The sequence below is a fragment of the Eulemur rufifrons genome, chromosome 11 (genome assembly GCF_041146395.1).
Source record: "Eulemur rufifrons isolate Redbay chromosome 11, OSU_ERuf_1, whole genome shotgun sequence".
In the NCBI taxonomy this organism is placed as follows: Eukaryota; Metazoa; Chordata; class Mammalia; order Primates; family Lemuridae; genus Eulemur; species Eulemur rufifrons.
In genome coordinates, this window is record NC_090993.1 from 7131679 (window position 1) to 7150484 (window position 18806).

General features: G+C 40.0%; 1 protein-coding gene across 1 annotated transcript in view; it reads right to left on the reverse strand.

Moving 5' to 3' along the window:
- Positions 1-438: 438 nt before the first annotated feature.
- Positions 439-18806, reverse strand: part of EGLN1 (egl-9 family hypoxia inducible factor 1) — a 52675-nt gene continuing 34307 nt past the window's right edge. Inside the window, exons 2-5 of the mRNA XM_069484681.1 lie at positions 10093-10212; positions 6801-6937; positions 4060-4127; positions 439-2928 (exon numbers count right to left, since the gene is read on the reverse strand). Of these exons, the coding sequence (XP_069340782.1) occupies positions 2864-2928; positions 4060-4127; positions 6801-6937; positions 10093-10212 (390 nt within the window). The 3' untranslated portion in view covers positions 439-2863. The remainder of the gene's footprint in view (positions 2929-4059; positions 4128-6800; positions 6938-10092; positions 10213-18806) is intronic.

Below are 18806 nucleotides of genomic sequence, written 5' to 3' on the forward strand. Positions count from 1 at the left end.
CTTATACCACACAAATTAAGCTTTCTTGCATGTACACAATAAGATACCTATGACAATCAGGGATAAATGCCTAAGGCCCCTCCTTTGGGCAGCGGAGGGGTGACACAAATATGCTCAACAGCTATAAGTGTTAAAATAGTTTTGGAAATCCTAGTAAAAGGGTGAGAATTCAAATGTTAAGAATCCAAACGCAGCTCATGGATCCCACAGACAGTCCAATTATCCCCCAGGATGTTTCTAAAATTGTTGGACTCCTATGTTTTCTGTTCTCTTCCCCTCATTACTTATAAAAATACCAAATGTTCTGGACCAAGCCAGAGATGTGTGATAGAAAAAGCCCGTTATCTGATGAAAAGGTCTGTTTGGAAATCCAAAGTATGATAAAAGATTAAAAACCCAGAAAGACAGCTGGAAATAACCACCATTAATTTTTTCAAGAACATTTATACATCTTTTTAATTAGATTAGCTTTACAAGCAACTTGAGAGCTCTTTTCATAACAAAACACCGCTTTTCAAATGACATGACTTTATAGTCTATCTGTATATGAATCCTGAAATTCTCTGCCTGCTATTGATAAAGGTCTGTGTTTTACAGCTGGTTAATGTGTTGAATAAAAACAGCATTATGAAGCTTTATCTTTAACCAGGATTAAACACATATAGGCCACAAATAGTCTTAAATTTTGTTTTAGAGTCCTGCTTGGTGACAAGTTAACGATCCCACTAACAGGAAATGAATAGATTTTAAATGGATATTAAAGAACTGGCTATCCTGATTTCTTGATCTTTTCACAATGATTTCCAAGGAAGTATATAAACTTTTCCAAAAAAATATACAAGTTAAGACCTGTCTGGCAAGCGCGACCCAATCTGATACTTTGTACAACTGTAGAGGTACACACTGGAATGACAACAGGGGCTCCCAAATTAAAAGGCTGTTGCTGTACATCTTGACAATCAAACAAACCTCCCACCAACATGGAACAATTTCTACTAACCCTAAAAATGACAGTGCTTTTGAGTTGTGGCCTAACACTGCACCGTACTGTAGACCAGATGGCAAAGACAACTCTTGTGTTCCTGGGCTGGGCTGACAGAGGCACTTACTGTAGAGATGTTTTCTTGTCATCTGCAGCGAAGGAGAGGAAGTGGAACAAAACTGAACACGGGCGAGGAAAAACAACAGTAAACTATCACATTCTCCTGCAAGTTCTCCTAAGTGAGATCACAGTACTGAATATTTAATCCCACCCTAAGTTCACACGGTCAGTTTTTCACTATGCAATTTTTTTTTTCATGTTTTACATGAACAATAGCAATCTTTTAATAAAAATTACTGAGCTTTCCATAGAAAAGGTCTCTAATTGAATACAAACTATACAGATGCTAAAAATGTCTTAAAGTTGAAATATACAGAAAATTTCTGTATACTCACATTTTGGCAAAGAAGACCAAGGACAGAGATAGAAAACCTAAGTGGGCAAGGACTTACACCCATAATTCATGCAAAATATGGATACCACCCTTTGGGCTTTGCTACAGAGAACCTAGGAAACTGAAGTCTAAGACATCCATCCCAATTCATTCTTTCCATAACAGAAGTCTGGGAGGCCTTGTTGTGATTTTGTAATATTCCTCTTGGTCTAAAAAGTAAAAAAGAAAACCCATAAAAACATAAAAATAAAATTATCTGGTTTGGGCTTTTTTTGTTTTTCTAAGCTACACATCTTTCAGCACTGGTAAGAAGGCTGGCATCACATCTGGGGAATGCCTCAACAGCTGTCTGAGTCCCTGAACACGTCTCCAGCAACACACGCCGGCTCAATGCGCACGTGATCTCCCCTTGATACTCGTCAACAGAAACAAGGTTCTGATCTGCGGATCAGATGGATCATAATATTAGGAAGAAAACACAATAGCAGATCTGGAAGTACAATCAATCTGAGGAGAAGCCAAGGTTAGAAAGGGGACATTATTGTCTACATCTACAGGATAAACCTGAAAGCTTAAGAAAAAGCCCTTTATCTTAGGAACTTGAAGTTAAGGACAAGCTCAAGTTCATTTAGTGCCAGTCACTTTAGTTTTTTTAAAAAATTTAACTTAAAAGAGAAACCCTTCTTACTGTGTATTTTTCCCTGTAAAACATGAACTAAAAGTTATTGGTAGTAAATGGGGACTATTTTACTGTTAAGTTTCATTATTAACAATGCGAAAAAAAGACAGCAGCAATCTTTAAGAGTTCAAATTAGTGTAAGATATGACTACAAAACAATCTCATTTTTCAGTCGTAATTAAAGTGCTCCTTTTCTTAAGTAAAAAGAAAATTAATCATCGGTCACTGGCAACAATCATCATTAAGAGGTCTTTTAGGGCAAAATTTAATAGTATGAAGAGGTTTACAAAAATAGATTGATGTTATTTTGAGAAATAATACTGTAATTTTTTCTCAATTCAGTTTTGATAAATTGTACCTAATCATAGAAAAATTATCCCAAATTCAAACTTGATATAAAAAAAGGGAGAGGTGAAATGAATTCAGCTAGATGACAGATCTGGTAAAATATAAGAATGAAAAAAATCCTACATAGGGCACTTATTTCCTGTCCAGATGGAAAAACCATTTTCATTTGGTAGCTTATCTTCTTCCCATGAGCAGTCACAGATTTGGAGTCAATCATGCAGTACAAAGGTCACAGCAGTCAAAATCTTCTGTTTGATGCAACACAAAAAAGTTGTTTGTTTCCTTATTAAAATGTCAACTGGTGGTCTATTTTTCTTTATCCCATTTATTGTATTCACAACTTAACAAACAGCATCAACAATCATTGAAGATGAAGTGGGGTATTGCTGGATCAAAGGCTCTATAAGACGTCTTTACTGATTGAATCGGAAGGTTTATTGAGTTCAACCCTCACACCCTTTTCACCTGCAATGTAAAAAAAAAAAAAAGTTTTTATTTATTCATTCATTAAGCATGAGAGAGCTTCTGCTACTGCTTCCCACTGAATTCCTAACAGTATGGACAGTATTTCAACTTTGCAAACATCATCTGAAAACTATCACATTTATACTTCCAAACACTGTCCTCAGCCTTTTTTTATTATGATGACTGCATTACTTTGAACTAGTAAACCTTCAAGGGTAACCATTCTCTAGGCAGAGATAATGATTTTGTCTCCTTTTTAATTAAAAAGCAATCTGGATTACTTTAAAACAGTAGAATGTTCACCATCACTACTTGGCTTCTGTCACAAATACTGGCTTTAAAAATACAAAGAAAATGGAGGGACATTGAATTTTTATATGTTTATAAGAGGTTGAAGTGGGACTGTCAGTGGCTCCGGAAAATACAGCTAATCAGTGATGTGAACACTGAGCGACTTTGGAGATACAAGGTAGGGTTACAGAAAAGTCAGGTGAGTGGTCCATCAGATGGGCAGCTAAGACCCACTGTTCTAGGAGAGACCACCTGTAGGTGGAGGACGAGGCGCAACTGGCATAACGAAGGATCTTCAGGTTCGTACAAGAGTGCTGACCTATGGACGCCATGAGCAGATACAGAATCTACATGCCTGTCTGATTTACTGAGTTTGGCATTTCAATTCATCTCCTTTCTGTTAATGTTCTTCATGTCCCCATTCAACATGGAAGACCTGGGGTACTGTTTAGAGCATGAACGTTTGAAAAGGAAAGGGTATCAACTTCCTTCTAAGAAGAGCATGAGGGGAAGCCAGACAGCTGTTACCCAGAGTTAAATAGCCTGTGATTAAAAAGGATAATCACAGGAAACTCAGTTTGTATTTGGATAATTTACTCAGACTTCTTTGCTTCAGACTTCTCTAAATCTTTGGTTAATTTTGTTGCTTAAAGATAAAAATGAAGATGACCTTAAAAAAAAAAGTCCTTTGTAAAATAAGGGAATTTTAATTAGAATGTGACAAAAACAAGGAGTAAGTACTCATGGTGTTAACAAAGACTACGCTTGAGTTTCTGGAAAGCACCACCTGATCCCAGGGTATTTTTGTTCCAGTATACCCTGGCCCCAAATGATGTTTACCTGTTAGATATTTTACTTTAGCTCGTGCTCTCTCATCTGCATCAAAATACCAAACAGTTATTGCGTACCTAAAAGAAAATTTAGAATAGGGTAAGAATGATCACACTTGGGGGCACAGTGGTATGCTGTTGCAATGGTATATGACAACTCACAATGCCAAAATTATGCCTCACTGGAATGACATCAAAGGATAAATGAGGACAGTGACAACTCGCTTCTCCAGCAACCTCAGTGCTAAAGAATATAGCTGAGAACCAGGAGAGGCTAAAATTGATGTCATGAAGTTGATGAGCTTTTATGACTTTCTTAACACTTATTCCACCTACTTATCTTTTTTGCAAACCCACTGAAGACTAGAAAGAGACAATAACATTAAGGGTGGAAAAAATGGCTTTTGTAGAAAAAGCACATTATCAATAGCAAAAGTACTAAGAGAAGAGAAGAGAAATAGATTGGGAGGCCGACAGTCTCAACAGTCTTTGAGGACATCACCGTCTTACAGCAAAGAGTAGTGATGGATGTTTACAATTATAACCTTGAGTCATCAAGACAGAATTAAATTATGCTAAGAATTTGTTAGTATTTTTATCAAAACAAATTACACTGTGTTTGATGTTTAAAGTTTAGCTAAGCTTCATTTTTTTGAAAATTTCATTTATTTGGAATATCTCATTCCAAAAATAAATGTGGCGTCTCTGGTTTATTTAGTTCTAAAAGGCACATGGATACACCACACCTCTGATACGAACAATGGGGAAAATGTGCAGACACGACAGGAAGGAAAGCACACTTCAAATCAATTCCTTAACAGAATACGGTGATTAGTTAAAATAGCTCGTGGGTTCTGGCCGGTGGTCACGTGGGGACAAAGAACACTAATCGAATGAAGGGCCGGTAAAGGTGAAGAACTAAATCGCGTAACAGTGTGAAGCAGACTCAGGTGCAGAGCAGGCCAGCGCCCGAGTCTGGGTGCCGGGGAGACCGAGGTGCACAGGGCACTCGGCGGGTGGGCGGGTGAGCGGCCTCCAGGCTTCCAGACGCCGCTCTGTCCAGAGCTCCGCTCCTACCTTGCTGCAGCTTCTTCTCTTTTTTTGAGTGGCCTTGGTAACGGGACGAGGGGCTCGGATATGTAATTTTGTACGTCTTTTGCCCGTGCCCCAAACTTTTAGTTACATCGCAATCAGAATCCTACTGTCTGGACCAACTCCCCTCTGTAGCCCCGTGTCCTTATCGAAAACTGTAAACTACCAAATGTCATTCTCACTTTCCAGCCTCATCTCCTGTTGATCTGTTTCAAGAATCCTTTTCCTCACACCAATCTCTGCACTGAAACTGGCACAGTCAGGCCTGTCCCCCTGGAGCTTTGGGGACACTGCTGCTCTCCTCGCCTCCGCGGCCCCAGCCCCTCTCTCCAGTGTTCAGCCCGTCCCCCTGCCAACTCCTGCAGCCCCTCTCCTGGGGGCGGCTGGCACGTACTGACTTCCCCAAACGTCTCTCAGTTCTTCATCTGTGAAGGACACGACCAAGCCAAACTCAAGATTTCAGAAGAAGGAAGGCATACGGGGTGGCTTCTGGGTCAGCAGACGTTTACGGAGGCAGCGGGGGCGGAGATCACGCCGGGAAGTGGCACAGAGCCGAGGGCTCAAGAGGGCTGCGGGACCGGCCCTCCCTGGTTTCCACGCGGGACTTCATGCTCTCTGGCCACAAACTGCTCAGCCTGCGACTCACTGTGTGAATCAGGGTGAAGGCAGCGCAGCTCAGAAAGAAGGGAGAGGAGCGAGAGCTGACGATCAGGTGTGCAGAGCCTCACGTTACTCAGGCCCGCTCTCCTGCCAGGGCGTCCCAGGCTCGCCTCCTGCCTCCAGCTCGCACCTCGGGGCAGCTCCTAAACCAGACCCAGCCACCGAGTGCTAGTACCTCACCACCAGAATGTTCACGGTCCTGTCTATGAGGAAAAATAGCTATTTAAAAAACTGTACTGTTTTTGTACAAATATTTACTACCTCAGCCTGCAATACCTTCCTTTTTATGAAATTTTGAGTTTTGCTTGGTCCTGTCCTTTACGATGTCTGCAATATCTTGTTTTAACAGTCTTAACATTTTAACTGAGTCATGAGAAATGTTTAAAAAAAAAAAAAAAAAGCACTTAAAAGAATGCACTTAACATAATAGGTTGAGAAGACCAAACCTTGTAGAGAAGAGTATCATGAAATAGACACTTATTATTATAAAAGCTAAAGGGTCTTTTGTCTAACATGAACTCCCACACATGGCCACCTGCTCTCTACTTTTTGCTCTTCACTTCTGCTCTCTGGTTACCTCTTCTCTTTTCTCTCTCACCACCTTTTAAAAAGCTGCCCTTTTCCTTCCCTAATCTTTCTCCCTCCCGAGTGAAATAACTCTGACAAAACTGAAGAATGGACAGTAGTTTAGAAATGCAGAAAACAAGGAGACAGGGCTAGAAAGATGGGAGGGCCTCTGCTCCCTTTTCTTCCCCTAGACAAGGCGTGCCTGTGCAGAGAAAGACACATTCAGTCCTAACTGTGCATACATCTCATCCAATGATTCAAATTAAAATGACTGCCACATAAAATCTTATACAATGATTCAAATTAAAATGCCTGTGCCAAGTACTTGGAGAGCAGGAAAAATACTCATTAGAAAGCTTTCAAGTTTATCCTATCCATCCCCTCCCTGTCCTGCCGTACTCTACATCAATTTTGTCTTAAAAGGAATACTACCTTGTAGCATATGCTGGTTGTACTTCATGAGGGTTGCGACGGTCAGACCAGAAAAACAGCAGTCTATCAAATTTGGGTTCAATGTCAGCAAACTGGGCTTTGCCTTCTGGAAAAATTCGAAGTATACCTCCACTTACCTAGGAAAAGAGCCAAATATGTAAGTAGGAGTAACCAAGAATACTGTAAGATTCAATTTAGAAGGAAAAAAAAGACTACCACAATACACTGAAATTCTTAATTGGATTATTCAAAAATACATCTCCATTAAAGTATGAAGGTGAGCTGAGATTCCACGTATATGCATTGATGTAAGGAAACATTCATTTCTTGTTTTAGGAATCTTTGTAAATACTTGATGAAATAGATGAATACTGTCCGAATTTAAAAGTCCTAATATGATGCCTGAAAATTCTGAAAACTAGTAAACATTTCTTATTTATGTATGCTAATGATTTTCCTTAACCTACTCTTAAAATGGATACATTTTAAGCCTTGACTAAATGATAAATGGCTTATTATGTCAAATATATAAGAGTTTATCATATTTTAAAGTCCAACAGATGCTTAATAGGACAGTCACAGGTTTAATACCTCTAATTTAAAGAATTCAACATGCCAGCAGAAAGTATCATCATTTATTATCATTGTCATCAGCACCATCGGCATGCCTGTGGTCACCATCAGAGCAGGAAAAGACTCATTATACCCATCGTTCTCCCCTTCCAGATTGGGCCTGACACACGTGACTACCTGCTATGAAAGTTGATGCCATCCATAAAGGATTATTTTATTATTTACCTAAATATATTATCCTCTGTTTGGGATTACATGGATTCATCTATTCATTCTAGTATTGACGAGGCATGTATTGCACAGGGAGCTGGATGGGCCTGTGTACAGAGGAGGGAATAGTGCAGACACCCTTGTCCTTGTGGTATCTGCAATCTGCGGGAGACAAAAGCTAGGCAAAAGCCACCCAACCAAGCAGCTTTTACCCTTGAATAACTAAACTCCTAAGCAGGTAGACTCTTAAAATAGAAACCTGAATACCTGATCAGGACAGCATGGAGTTTGAGCCTATACCCAGAATCTACAGTTAGAGAAAATGCTTATCAGGCTCATCCTCAGATAAGTTAAATTCTAGCTACTTGGCACTCTTGCCCATCTTCCTCCAGTGTTGTTCAGAGGGATTCCCCAGGCAATCATGCACACATCTAAAGATTGGGAGGCCGCTTGGGGGCACAATGGGCATTGCTCCAGTGGTGGATGCACTGAAGGCCCTGACTCCACCACGATGCAATGTATCAAGGCAGCAAAACTGCACTTGGACCCCATGAACATACACAAAATAAAAAATAACCTCCAGTCTGTGACTGAGAACATGTCTTCTTTTCTTTGTCCTGCCCCCTTCCCTTTGACTGGAGTCCCTGGGAATATCACAGGTAATCTACTGAAAATGTTTACAGAGAAATGAATAGTTGACAGTTCCACTCTTCCTCTGGGAAACCTTCCCTGACTCTTAATCAGGTGGCCCTCCTATGCGCTTCCACAGCAATCTGGTCTGACACTTGGCACAACTAACTGTGACTGTCAATCTCCCGACCTGTGTCCTCCAGTAGATCCAAAGCTCTACCAGGGCCAGCTCCATTTCTGCTGTATCCCCACACCCAGCACATGTCTGGGGCACTGTGCGTGTTCAATGCAACCTCAGAGTGGAAGTTTGCTGTTCGACATACAAAAACACTAGGGACTCTTCTCTGCTTATGTCCTAATTTAAAACCTACATATTAGTGACCTTGGCTAGGTCATGTAAAAAGTATAATAACATAAGCCCAGAAAGAGTCTAAGCAAATCTAGACGTTAGGAGTTGATCATACTTCTAGCTCACTAGCTGTTTACAAAATCTGACAAAGAGTCAATTTTTAAGTGTTAACTAAAGTCACACCAATCTGTTTTGTGCCTTGGGCTCAACGTGAATTACCAACTTCACTTCTCTAGTTCAACCTTTGAAAGCTGTCGGCAGAAAAACCACGCTTCTTGACATAATGCCTCAATATCTACTTAGCAGTAAACTTACCTTCATTTTGAACTTGGACTAGGACAGAAGAAACTCTTTAAATCAGCAAGGGATAGAACGATTACTGGAGCACTGTGAGTATATTCTACATTTAAAACACTTCTTAAGGTAGGATTAAGTTTTTGCACATTTAAGACTTGGGTGGTTTCCATTTGTGTGCTTGTGGGGAGGAGAAAAGAGGGGTGTTTTAAAACTTGTATGATTTTTTTTAAAAAAAAAATCACCCTGGCTACAAAGGTGTGTTCACTTTCTGAAAATCTACCGAGCTGTACACTGTGTTCACTTTGCTATTTGAATGTTATACTTAAGATTTTTAAAAAATTCACCAAAAAAATCAGTCCATACAGCCTTACAATAAAACTCGGGCTAAGATTAAGGGAATATATATTTAAAACAAGAGAGATTATACTGTACATTCTAACTGGCTTTACACCGTTTGCCAATATTGATAGAATTCTAGTTTTTTTCCTAATCAGGGAAAGATGGAATCCTGCCCCCAATATTCAATTCAACAACAATGCAAAGAATAGACTAGCAAACAATCCGTAACAGTTCTTTATAGATAATCTCCCCTAAAAGCCATTATAAAACAACTGTTCTCAGAAGTGTTTTTATAAAAACTATTAAATGGACCTTTAATAAAGGTCATTTTTGTAAAAGTTAGTTAGATTTTATATAAATGCTTCAGTATCTGAAGATAGATGTATCCACTTTTTAAGAGATATTAGCACTTTTTAAACAGCTTTATTGATGTGTGATTGATATGTCAAAAAATGCACACATCTAATGTTTACAATTTGATGAGTCTGAACATATGCATACACCTATAATACCACCAATCACCAATCAAGGCAATAAACATATCTATCACTTTCCAACGTTTCCTGTGTCCCTTTGCCTGTGTGTGTGTGGCGGGGGGGGGGGGGGGGGGGGGTGGTTAGAACACTGAACATGAGATCTACTTTCTTAAAATTTTAAGTGTACAACCCTATACTGTTAACTATAGGTATTATGTTGTAACAGATATATTAGTGTTTGTTTCATTTTACAAAAATCCACTCCTAATACCTAAGACTGAAATAAATTTAACAGAAAAGTTTTTAATTGTTATGTGTTAAAGACAGTCTCACCTATGAGGAGTATGAATCTTAATACTTGTGAAAAAAAAAAATAGCTGTGAGAAAAAAAAATAAATGCTCAATTAAAGTTGCATACCTTGGCATCCCAGTCTTTATTAAGATAATATATACATGTCACACATCTTCCATCTCCATTTGGATTATCAACATGACGTACATAACCCGTTCCATTGCCTGGATAACAAGCAACCATAGCCTGTAATAATAATAATGATGATTTTAAAAGTCCATGTTTAAATAAAAAGGGAGAACAGCTTATACATCAGCTCACTGACTCTTGGCTACTCTTACATTTAAATTCCTCTCTCTAATAAAAATTGTATTTTGTAGAAAAGGGAAAGCTATTCTACGACGACATTTATAAAGAACACAGGGGAGGTTGGTGACCAAGCCAAGGCCTGGGAGATTCCTTTGGAGGGATGGGAAGAGCCAGTATGGAAGGATCAGAGGGTGGCAGCACCATGAACCCTCGGCTGTCACAAGCCAGAGCTCCTGCTGAAATCCCCAAATGTCAGAAGGATTTCAAGACCCCCCTTTCATGATCCTCATACATCCTGCTCCCTGGGAGACTTCCCTCCTCCCTGAGCTCGCTTCAGAACCCCGACATCACCACCTGTCCCAGCCAAACACCGCCTCTGACGCTGTCTCTGAATGGTACCAATTTGACAGGCATGTTTAGAAGGTCAAGCCACACATTATCTCATCTAACACCAGTGATTTTATACGAAAGACTAAACAACTTCTCCACATGTGACTAACCCCTCTTCCGATCGGAAAGGAAATCATTTTTTGCTCAGATTATAACAAGATATGGTTCAGAAGACTGTAGGGTGTTATGCATGAAGATGAAAGAGAGGCCCAAAATAAAAAGCACAAGATAATTTACACTCTCTAGGAGCAAAGTACATTTTAAGAATCAACTGAAATTGGTAAGGGTGATTTAAAAAAAAAAATTCTCAGTAATTATGAAACAAATAAAGACAAAGATGTTCAAAGTGATGAGCTATTCATGAAATCCTTTATTTTTCATAATCAATGAGTCAGTATACAGTTATCAAAAAGTAGTTAAATTATTCTACCATTGTATTTAAGATAAACAACGAATGCTAATTTTAAAATTCATATTCAACTGAACAGTGAAGAAGTAATTCAACGGTTCCACCTCTGAGAGACTAGAAAGCATTCTAAACCGAAATCATTGAAAAAAAAATCCTGTTTTTCCAGACACCTTGGCCCAACTGCTCTTTATCAGAAGCAGAATTTTTGGTGAACTTTACGTATGTCCCTGTTTTTCCTGACTCCAGACAGACTTACGCTTCTTTCAGCACTGGAGACAGATAACAACCAGGAGAAGAGCATGGCTTTGCTGGGTTTAAGAATGTTCAATAGAAGATGAACCCAAATAACCTCCTTGTCACTATCTGCCAAGGAAAGTAGCAGATCTGGAATAGTAACTACAACAGGGGACCAATTTAACAATGCAATTAATCCATCTGTGGTTGAGATAATTCTGGCAAATTACATGATACGTTGTTATTCACAGAAAAGAATGAGGCGAAAGTTCCTTGCATTCACTTATAGTAGTCCCCCCGACTCCTTACAAGCGGTTTTGCTCTCAGCAGTTTCAGTTACCTGCAGTCAACCTTGGTCTGAAAATATTAAGCGGAAAATTCCAGAAATGACAATTCATAAGTATTAAATTGTGCACCATTTTCAGCAGAGTGTTGAAATATCATAGAGTCCCACTCTGTCCCGCCTTAGTCCAGCACATCTGCACTATAAATGCCACCCTCCCATTAGTCACTTAGTAGCCATCTCGGTTGTCAGATTAACTATCTCAGCATTGTAGTGCTTGTGTGCAGGTACTCTTCATTTTACTTTATAACGCCCCCAAAGTACGAGAGTAGTGATGGTGGAATATTGTTATAATTGTTCTATTTTATTGTTAATTTCTTACTGTGCCCAGTTTATAAATTAAACTTCGTCACAGGTATGTATGTACAGGAAAAAACACTGTGCATGTGATTTGGTATGATCCACTGTTTCAGGCACCCACCGAGGGTCTTGGAAAGTTTCCCCTCGGACAAGAGGGAAATACTGAATTATGGAATCCAGTCTCGTGAGGCAAATAGCCAGCAAACAGACACGTAATGTAATGTTAGGTAGTGAAAAGTTATCTTTTTATAAGATTTGAAAAACCTTAAGCGGGGAAAGAATACAGAGAACGATGGCTGATATTCTGGAACAGTGGCTGACGTTCGCGTGAAGAGGCACATGAAGGGGTGGCGAGCTGGGCAGCTCTGAGGGAACAGTGCATGTGGCAGAGGGCAGATGAGTGCCAAGGCAGAAAGGGCTGACCAGGGTGGGAAGCAGCAGCCCAGCGTGGCTGAACAGCGCAAGCAGGGGCCAACAGTGACCACAGAGGGACCAGCTACATGGGGCTGCTGGGCCCAGTGCCGGGAAGCCAACGGAGAATGCACTGGAGTAATGTTTTAAGAATATCAGTTTCAATTCTGTATGAATAAAAAATGGCAGCTGCAAATTTCTCAATATCACCACCTAACATTTATTGGATATTGACTATTTGCCAAGTACTATTTCTAAGTAATTTATGCATAATATGAATTATTCATCTGACACAACCATGTAAAGTAAATATTAATAGTTTCATCATCCTTACCTTAATTTAACTGTTAAGAAAACTAACTCCCAGAAAGGCTAATTAATGTTCTCAAAGTCATACAGCAGGTAGATGCAGGGAACCTGGTTCCAGAACCCATGTAATTAACCACCGTACTAGACTGCAGGAAGGGAAGAGTGAAAAGAGAAGACTAAGTTGGCTACTGCAGTTTGCCAGGACAGAAACAAGAGAGACTGAGGCCAGAGTGTCAAAGTGGGACGTATTCTGAAGGCAGAAAACCAACATGATTTGCTAATGGATTGGAAGTGGAGAACGAGAGAGTGGAGGCTGATGCTGAGGTTTTCAGCCTACGTCAGTAAATGAATGGAGTTACTACATACTAAAAGGGAAATACTAGGAGAAAGAGCGGTCTTGATCACATGCGTTGGCAGGAGTTTCTCAGCAAGCGTCAAGATGAGACAGATAACCTGGAATAGAACAAAACTGAGGACACCAGGATTATGCCCAGCATGGACCTGTTGGTATTAGTCACTTCCAAACTGTTTTCCTTAGGGCTGCAGGGTTACATGGAGCTTCCTAGGGCTGGGGGCTGGTAGGGGATGAATTGAAATGAGAAGAGGCCAAATAAGCAGGTTTTACCCTAACCTTCAACTAGGGGCAGTGCCTAGCTGTTCCCTACATAGTATTTGAATTCCAAGTGAGATTTTTTGAAAAAATAAAAGATACAATAAAAGAAAAGTTTTAAGTGCGTTGGACAAAAATTTAATTGAATTGTGTTAATTAAGCCTTATAATCCCTGATATAGCTCAATTACCTCTATCTAAATGTATTATTTAAGAGTGGCCATTGCCACTTTAGTGTAACCTGGCGTTCCCTCTGGCTCTTTTGCTCTGCGCTGGTGATAGGGAAACTGAAAAAGGAGTAGAAAGAACGAAGGAGAGGGGATGAGTGCTCCACAGGGCACTCAATGTGCCAACTCCACTAACTTGCCAATACCAGCCCTGGGAAAGGCAGCAGACCATGGTTATAACTGCAAAAAGGATAACACGGAAAACACCACTGTGACCCAGCAAACTAAAACATCTAAAAAAGAAACTGTACAATTCTGAGGTATGTTCCTAATCTGCCTTCTCACAGAGAAGGCAACTTTAAATATTTTAATTTCCTCTGGAGAAAAACATATTTAAACATGAATAAAAAGTTAAATACTATTTTTTCCTTTTTGATATGAAAAATATACATGATTGAGGATGTTCTTAAGTTAGGAAACACCATAAATTTGTTTTTCACAGTAAAAGGAAGGAAGAGGTTTGCGATACCTCTTTGGAATCTGAAGACAAATTTATTTCTGGCATTGGAAAGCTTCAATATGAAGTTGAACCAGGAAACTTTTTTTTTTTTCCCTTTTTGAACTGAATTATTTTAAAACAGAGATTCAAAGCAGAGAGAATTCAAATTTGATGGGTTATCAAACTACTATTTTTACCCTGAATGAGAGGAAGAGATTTACTATCTGAACATTTATCTTATTAAAATAATTGCCTCAGGCACACAGCACTCTGCCCCTTGTGGAGGATCTTGGCTAACGTTTCCCAATCACTGACACAGGCCAGGCACGGATTACTTCCTGTAGCCTCCACAGCCAACCTCAGGGAGGTTCCATTACTCTCCCTGTTTCGGAGATTACAAAACTGAACTATAGTGAGAAGAAAAAACTTGCCAAAGGTCACAGAGACTGCAAGTGGCAGAGGCAGGATATGAACCGAGGCAGGCTAGAGGGGAAATCTAACTTCCTTCTGCATTCTTCCTCCGTGCTTTGCTCTAGTAAGGCTTGTGTAGGCTGCTCAGATAAAACTGGTGATCTGCGTTTCCTCCTCGGTGGCTCCCACCGGCTGCAGTGATACCGCTCTCGTGCGCAATGCTCAAGTCTCCCAGGTAAAGACGTGAAGCAAGTCCTCACCTAACACCTTCCACAGGTTTGACTTTAAGCGAAACAACAATATAAGGAAAGCAATTTCCCTCTGGGCTGACTGACAGAAACGAGAGTAAAGTTCCCAGGGCGTACCTCTGGTCACAGAACATCACCAAACTTCTGTATGAAGACCAAAACACTTCTAATATTAAGCATTTCAATAAATGTAAGCTATATATATATATATATTTAAGAAAGATTAATAAAAACAAATAAGATAATTATTTACTCAATGATTCCAGTTCAACGTGGAGGATGTCGAGAGCTCATCCCAGAAGCTCAGGGTGCAAGACAGGAGCCAGCCCTAGCCAGGACGCCATCTCATCGCAAGGCGACCTCACACACACACCCACACACACTCAGGCTGGCACCATGCGGACATACCATTCACCTAATGGGCACAGCTTCGGGATGTGGAAGGAGACTGGGGTACCCGGAGAAAACCCACGCAGACATGGGGAGAATGTGCAAACTCTACCGACTGTGGCCCAGGCTGGGAATCAATTTCTTTCCCTTCATCAACATTGTAACAAAAAGACTTTGAATGAAATGATGTTATTCAAGGACCTCTCACATTGCATAAGGTATTTTCCAACTCTACAGTTATGTCTCTTCCCCATCTACGCACAAAGCACACACACACCCATTACTATCACTACACTGGGGGTCTCCACAAATCTAGTTCAAATGGGGGGAAAACAGGTCATGTACTAAGAGCAAGTTGGTATTTACTATAAGAATAGCTTAATTTTTAAAACTGCAGGTTTTAATTAACTTGCTTACTTTAGGTAAATCTCATTTCCTAAAATACACAATTAAAAATTTCATAAAATTTATATATTTAGTTGACTGCATTAGTCAGCATATTAAATGGGGCTAAGAAGGAAGGGCAGTCTATATGAATTTTAAATCCCTTTACGTATTTGCTAAGCTTTAATGCTGTAAGTAATATATCTCACCATAAACAAACTCAGGCTTTACATTTGGGGAGGTAAATTTTTCAAATCTAAATAGTGGTGAAAATGAAACTAACACTGAAAAAAAAGAATACAGCACAAGAACAAGTGCAGGACCTCTTGACAAACATGCTTTGAGTCCACAGGGGGCAATAAAGACAATTTAGATCAGTCTTAGATAAAACTTACTCAACTAATTCCAAGCAGAAAGAGAAGAACATAAAAGGAAATAGAGAGTGCTATGACAGATCATGGCCAACTTTATGGAAGAAGTAGTATGTGAGCTAAAAAGCTCAAAGAAATACATAAAGTTGGGAAAAAGGCCATTTCAAACCGAGTGAATTACACAAAGTTTTAAAGGCAAGAAGATATTGAACACATATGGTGACAGGGAATATTTGTATTTGCTAAAGGACAGAGTTCTTGAGGAGAGAAAACAAAACTGAAAGGGTGTGTGGGAGCAGGCTGTGGTCACACCGGAATGCCTTAAGGAGTGTGGCCTTTATTCTACAGGCAGAGGGAAGCCATTGGTTTTTTGGGGGCAGGGGAGTGACATGGTCAGACCTGTGCTTCAGAAACATGACAAGTAGAATGTAAGATGATGGATTTGGGAAAGGGGGCAGGAAAAAGAATGACACTGGGAAGACCAGTCAGAGCACAGCAGCTGCAAGGGACGGAAAAAAGAAATCGAAGGCTGCTATGGAGGAAGGGCTTTGGGGAGGGTGCGGAGAGAGGCAGCAGAGATGGGGACCGGGGAGCTGTAAGGAACATGGGAAAAGGGAAAGGTCTTGACAAGTGTTTTCACAGACAGAGCAAAGGACAGGGCTGAATCAAAGATGGCTTAACAGGGTTTGTGTCTAGGGCCTCTTTGTTTACAGACCTTTAAAGGAAGTAGGGAACATAGGTTTGGCTGAGATGAGTCCACTTTTCTGGACATACCGAGTTTGCCATGCTGGTGGGCCATCTAAGTGGAGATGTTCAAAACACGGGCAAATGAGAGTCTGGAACTCCAAAAAGAGGTCATGGCTGGAGATGGACACTTATGAGCCATCTTCACATGGGACAGTTGAAGCCGTACGGCTGCCAGAGAGCTCCAAGGAAGAGAGTGTAGGGAGAAAATAAGAGAACAAAGAGTAGATCCTTATGGAGTAAAGTCATTTAGAGTAAGGGTTCCTTTAAGCCTTGTTGCTTTCCTGATTACAGGGAAATGGTTAAGTAACTAAGCGGTCAAAGGCTGACAAATATTTCCAAATAAGGTCACACACACACACACACACACAAACACAAACCACAGAAAGAAAAAGAAAGCTGACATATTGTAAATTATTTCTAATTTTTTGACTAATTCATATTTGACTAATTGTAAATAATAAACACATGTTATTTAAAAAGGACTTACAAGAGCATATAAGTTGTTTCCTTAAAAATTAAAAAAAAATTGCTATTATAAATAATATTATAATCAACAATAGTTTTGGAGTTCTGTCTTTGTAAATCCTTGATAAGTTCCTAGAACTGAATTGCTGTAAGTGAAATTATAAGGCTTTAAAACTTTCTGTTTGCTGAAATGTTCTCCAGGATGGCTACATTAAGCTTATACTCCCAGCAGCTCTGAATGAGTGCACACATCTTCCCACCATGTGCCATTCTGTAATGATTAAGTAAGTTTTACAAGACCAGTTTTTTTTATTTCATCTTATTGTTATGGGGGATACAGAATTGCAGGTTACATAGCAGGTCAATCTTTATTTTAAAAAAGATAAGACCCTTGCTTCTGAAGAGGTGAATTCAGTATCTGTTGACTTTTCCCTGTATATGGTTTTGTACTAGGTTCACATATTGTTTCCCAATCCCTAAAAGGTAGCCTTATACAATTTGATTACTACAATCCTAAGGGAAACGTCTGTGTTTAAAGCAAACTAATAGATTTCCTCATCAATTTGCATGCTATGGTGACAGAGCCTGGACAGCACATCCATGCTCACACACTATCAAGAATACTGTCTTCCGTGGAGCACGGTGGCTTACACCTGTAATCCCAGCACTCTGGGAGGTCCAGGCGGGAGGACTGCTTGAGGTCACAAGTTCAAGACTAGCCTAAGTAAGAGTGAGACCCCATCTGTCTCTACTAAAAATAGAAAAAAATTAGCCGGGCATGGTGGTGCGCACCTGGGTAGACTCAGGAGGCTGAGGCAGGAGGATCGCTTAAGCCCAGGAGTTCAAGGTTGCTGTGAGCTACACTGACACCACGGCACTCAAGTCCTGATGACAGAGCGAGATTCTGTCTCAAAAAAATAAAAAATACTGTCTTCAACTGCAATATGAGGAGCCATAACGTTCATATACATGAACATTAAACCATGAAACAAATACTGGACCACATGGAGGAGAGCTGTTTTATCATTAATCTTTCAATACTACACTCTCAAATACTCAATTAAAATAAAGGCCAGAATCTATGATAATGCTATGAACTCATAAACTCCCTCCCTCATTATCATAAACAGTAGCTATTTTCTTGGAATTTAAGCCTTAATTTGATCACCAAAGTGTATTTTTCTCAAAAGTAACAGTTTTATTTGCAAGCTAACATTTTATAAAACTAATACAAGCAGATGTAAAGTTAGATGAAGTTATGTTCTGCTTTAAACTACTTTTTGAGGTTATTTCCTAGAGCGTGAGTAAATGATACATGATTTTATTTCAGTTTCACCCAACGTTTGTCTAAAAGTATTTGGAGTTGGCAGGGTTGTTACTTTCATATTTCCACCTCCATGTCCACCCCCACATACCAAAAAGAAGCCAATCAGGAAAATGGAAGGCAGACACTGGTTCAAGGTTACAGGACCTCTAAATTACAATGAAGTATTAAAAAAAAGAAAGAAAGAAAAGAAAAAGGAGAGAGAGAAGAGAGAGAAAAGAAAGAAAAAAGATAGAAATCCAGGTCCCTTACGTTGGGTACATTCAGTTTTGCAAGCACCAAATGGTGCGGGCAAAAAACTATCAGAAATTGGGAAAGCACATCGGACCCTCCGGCACGCAGGAGGGACAGAAGAGGGGGTCTCACCGCCAGGCCACAAACTCCCATACTCCCAGCAGCCGGCAACCCTTCCGCGCAAAGTGAAAACATGCCAACAGCAGCAACAGGCCGTAGGGGAGGAGACCGGAAGAGCCCAGAGGCACCGGTGGCTGAGTTGCTTCCAAAGTCACTTCGCCGATGA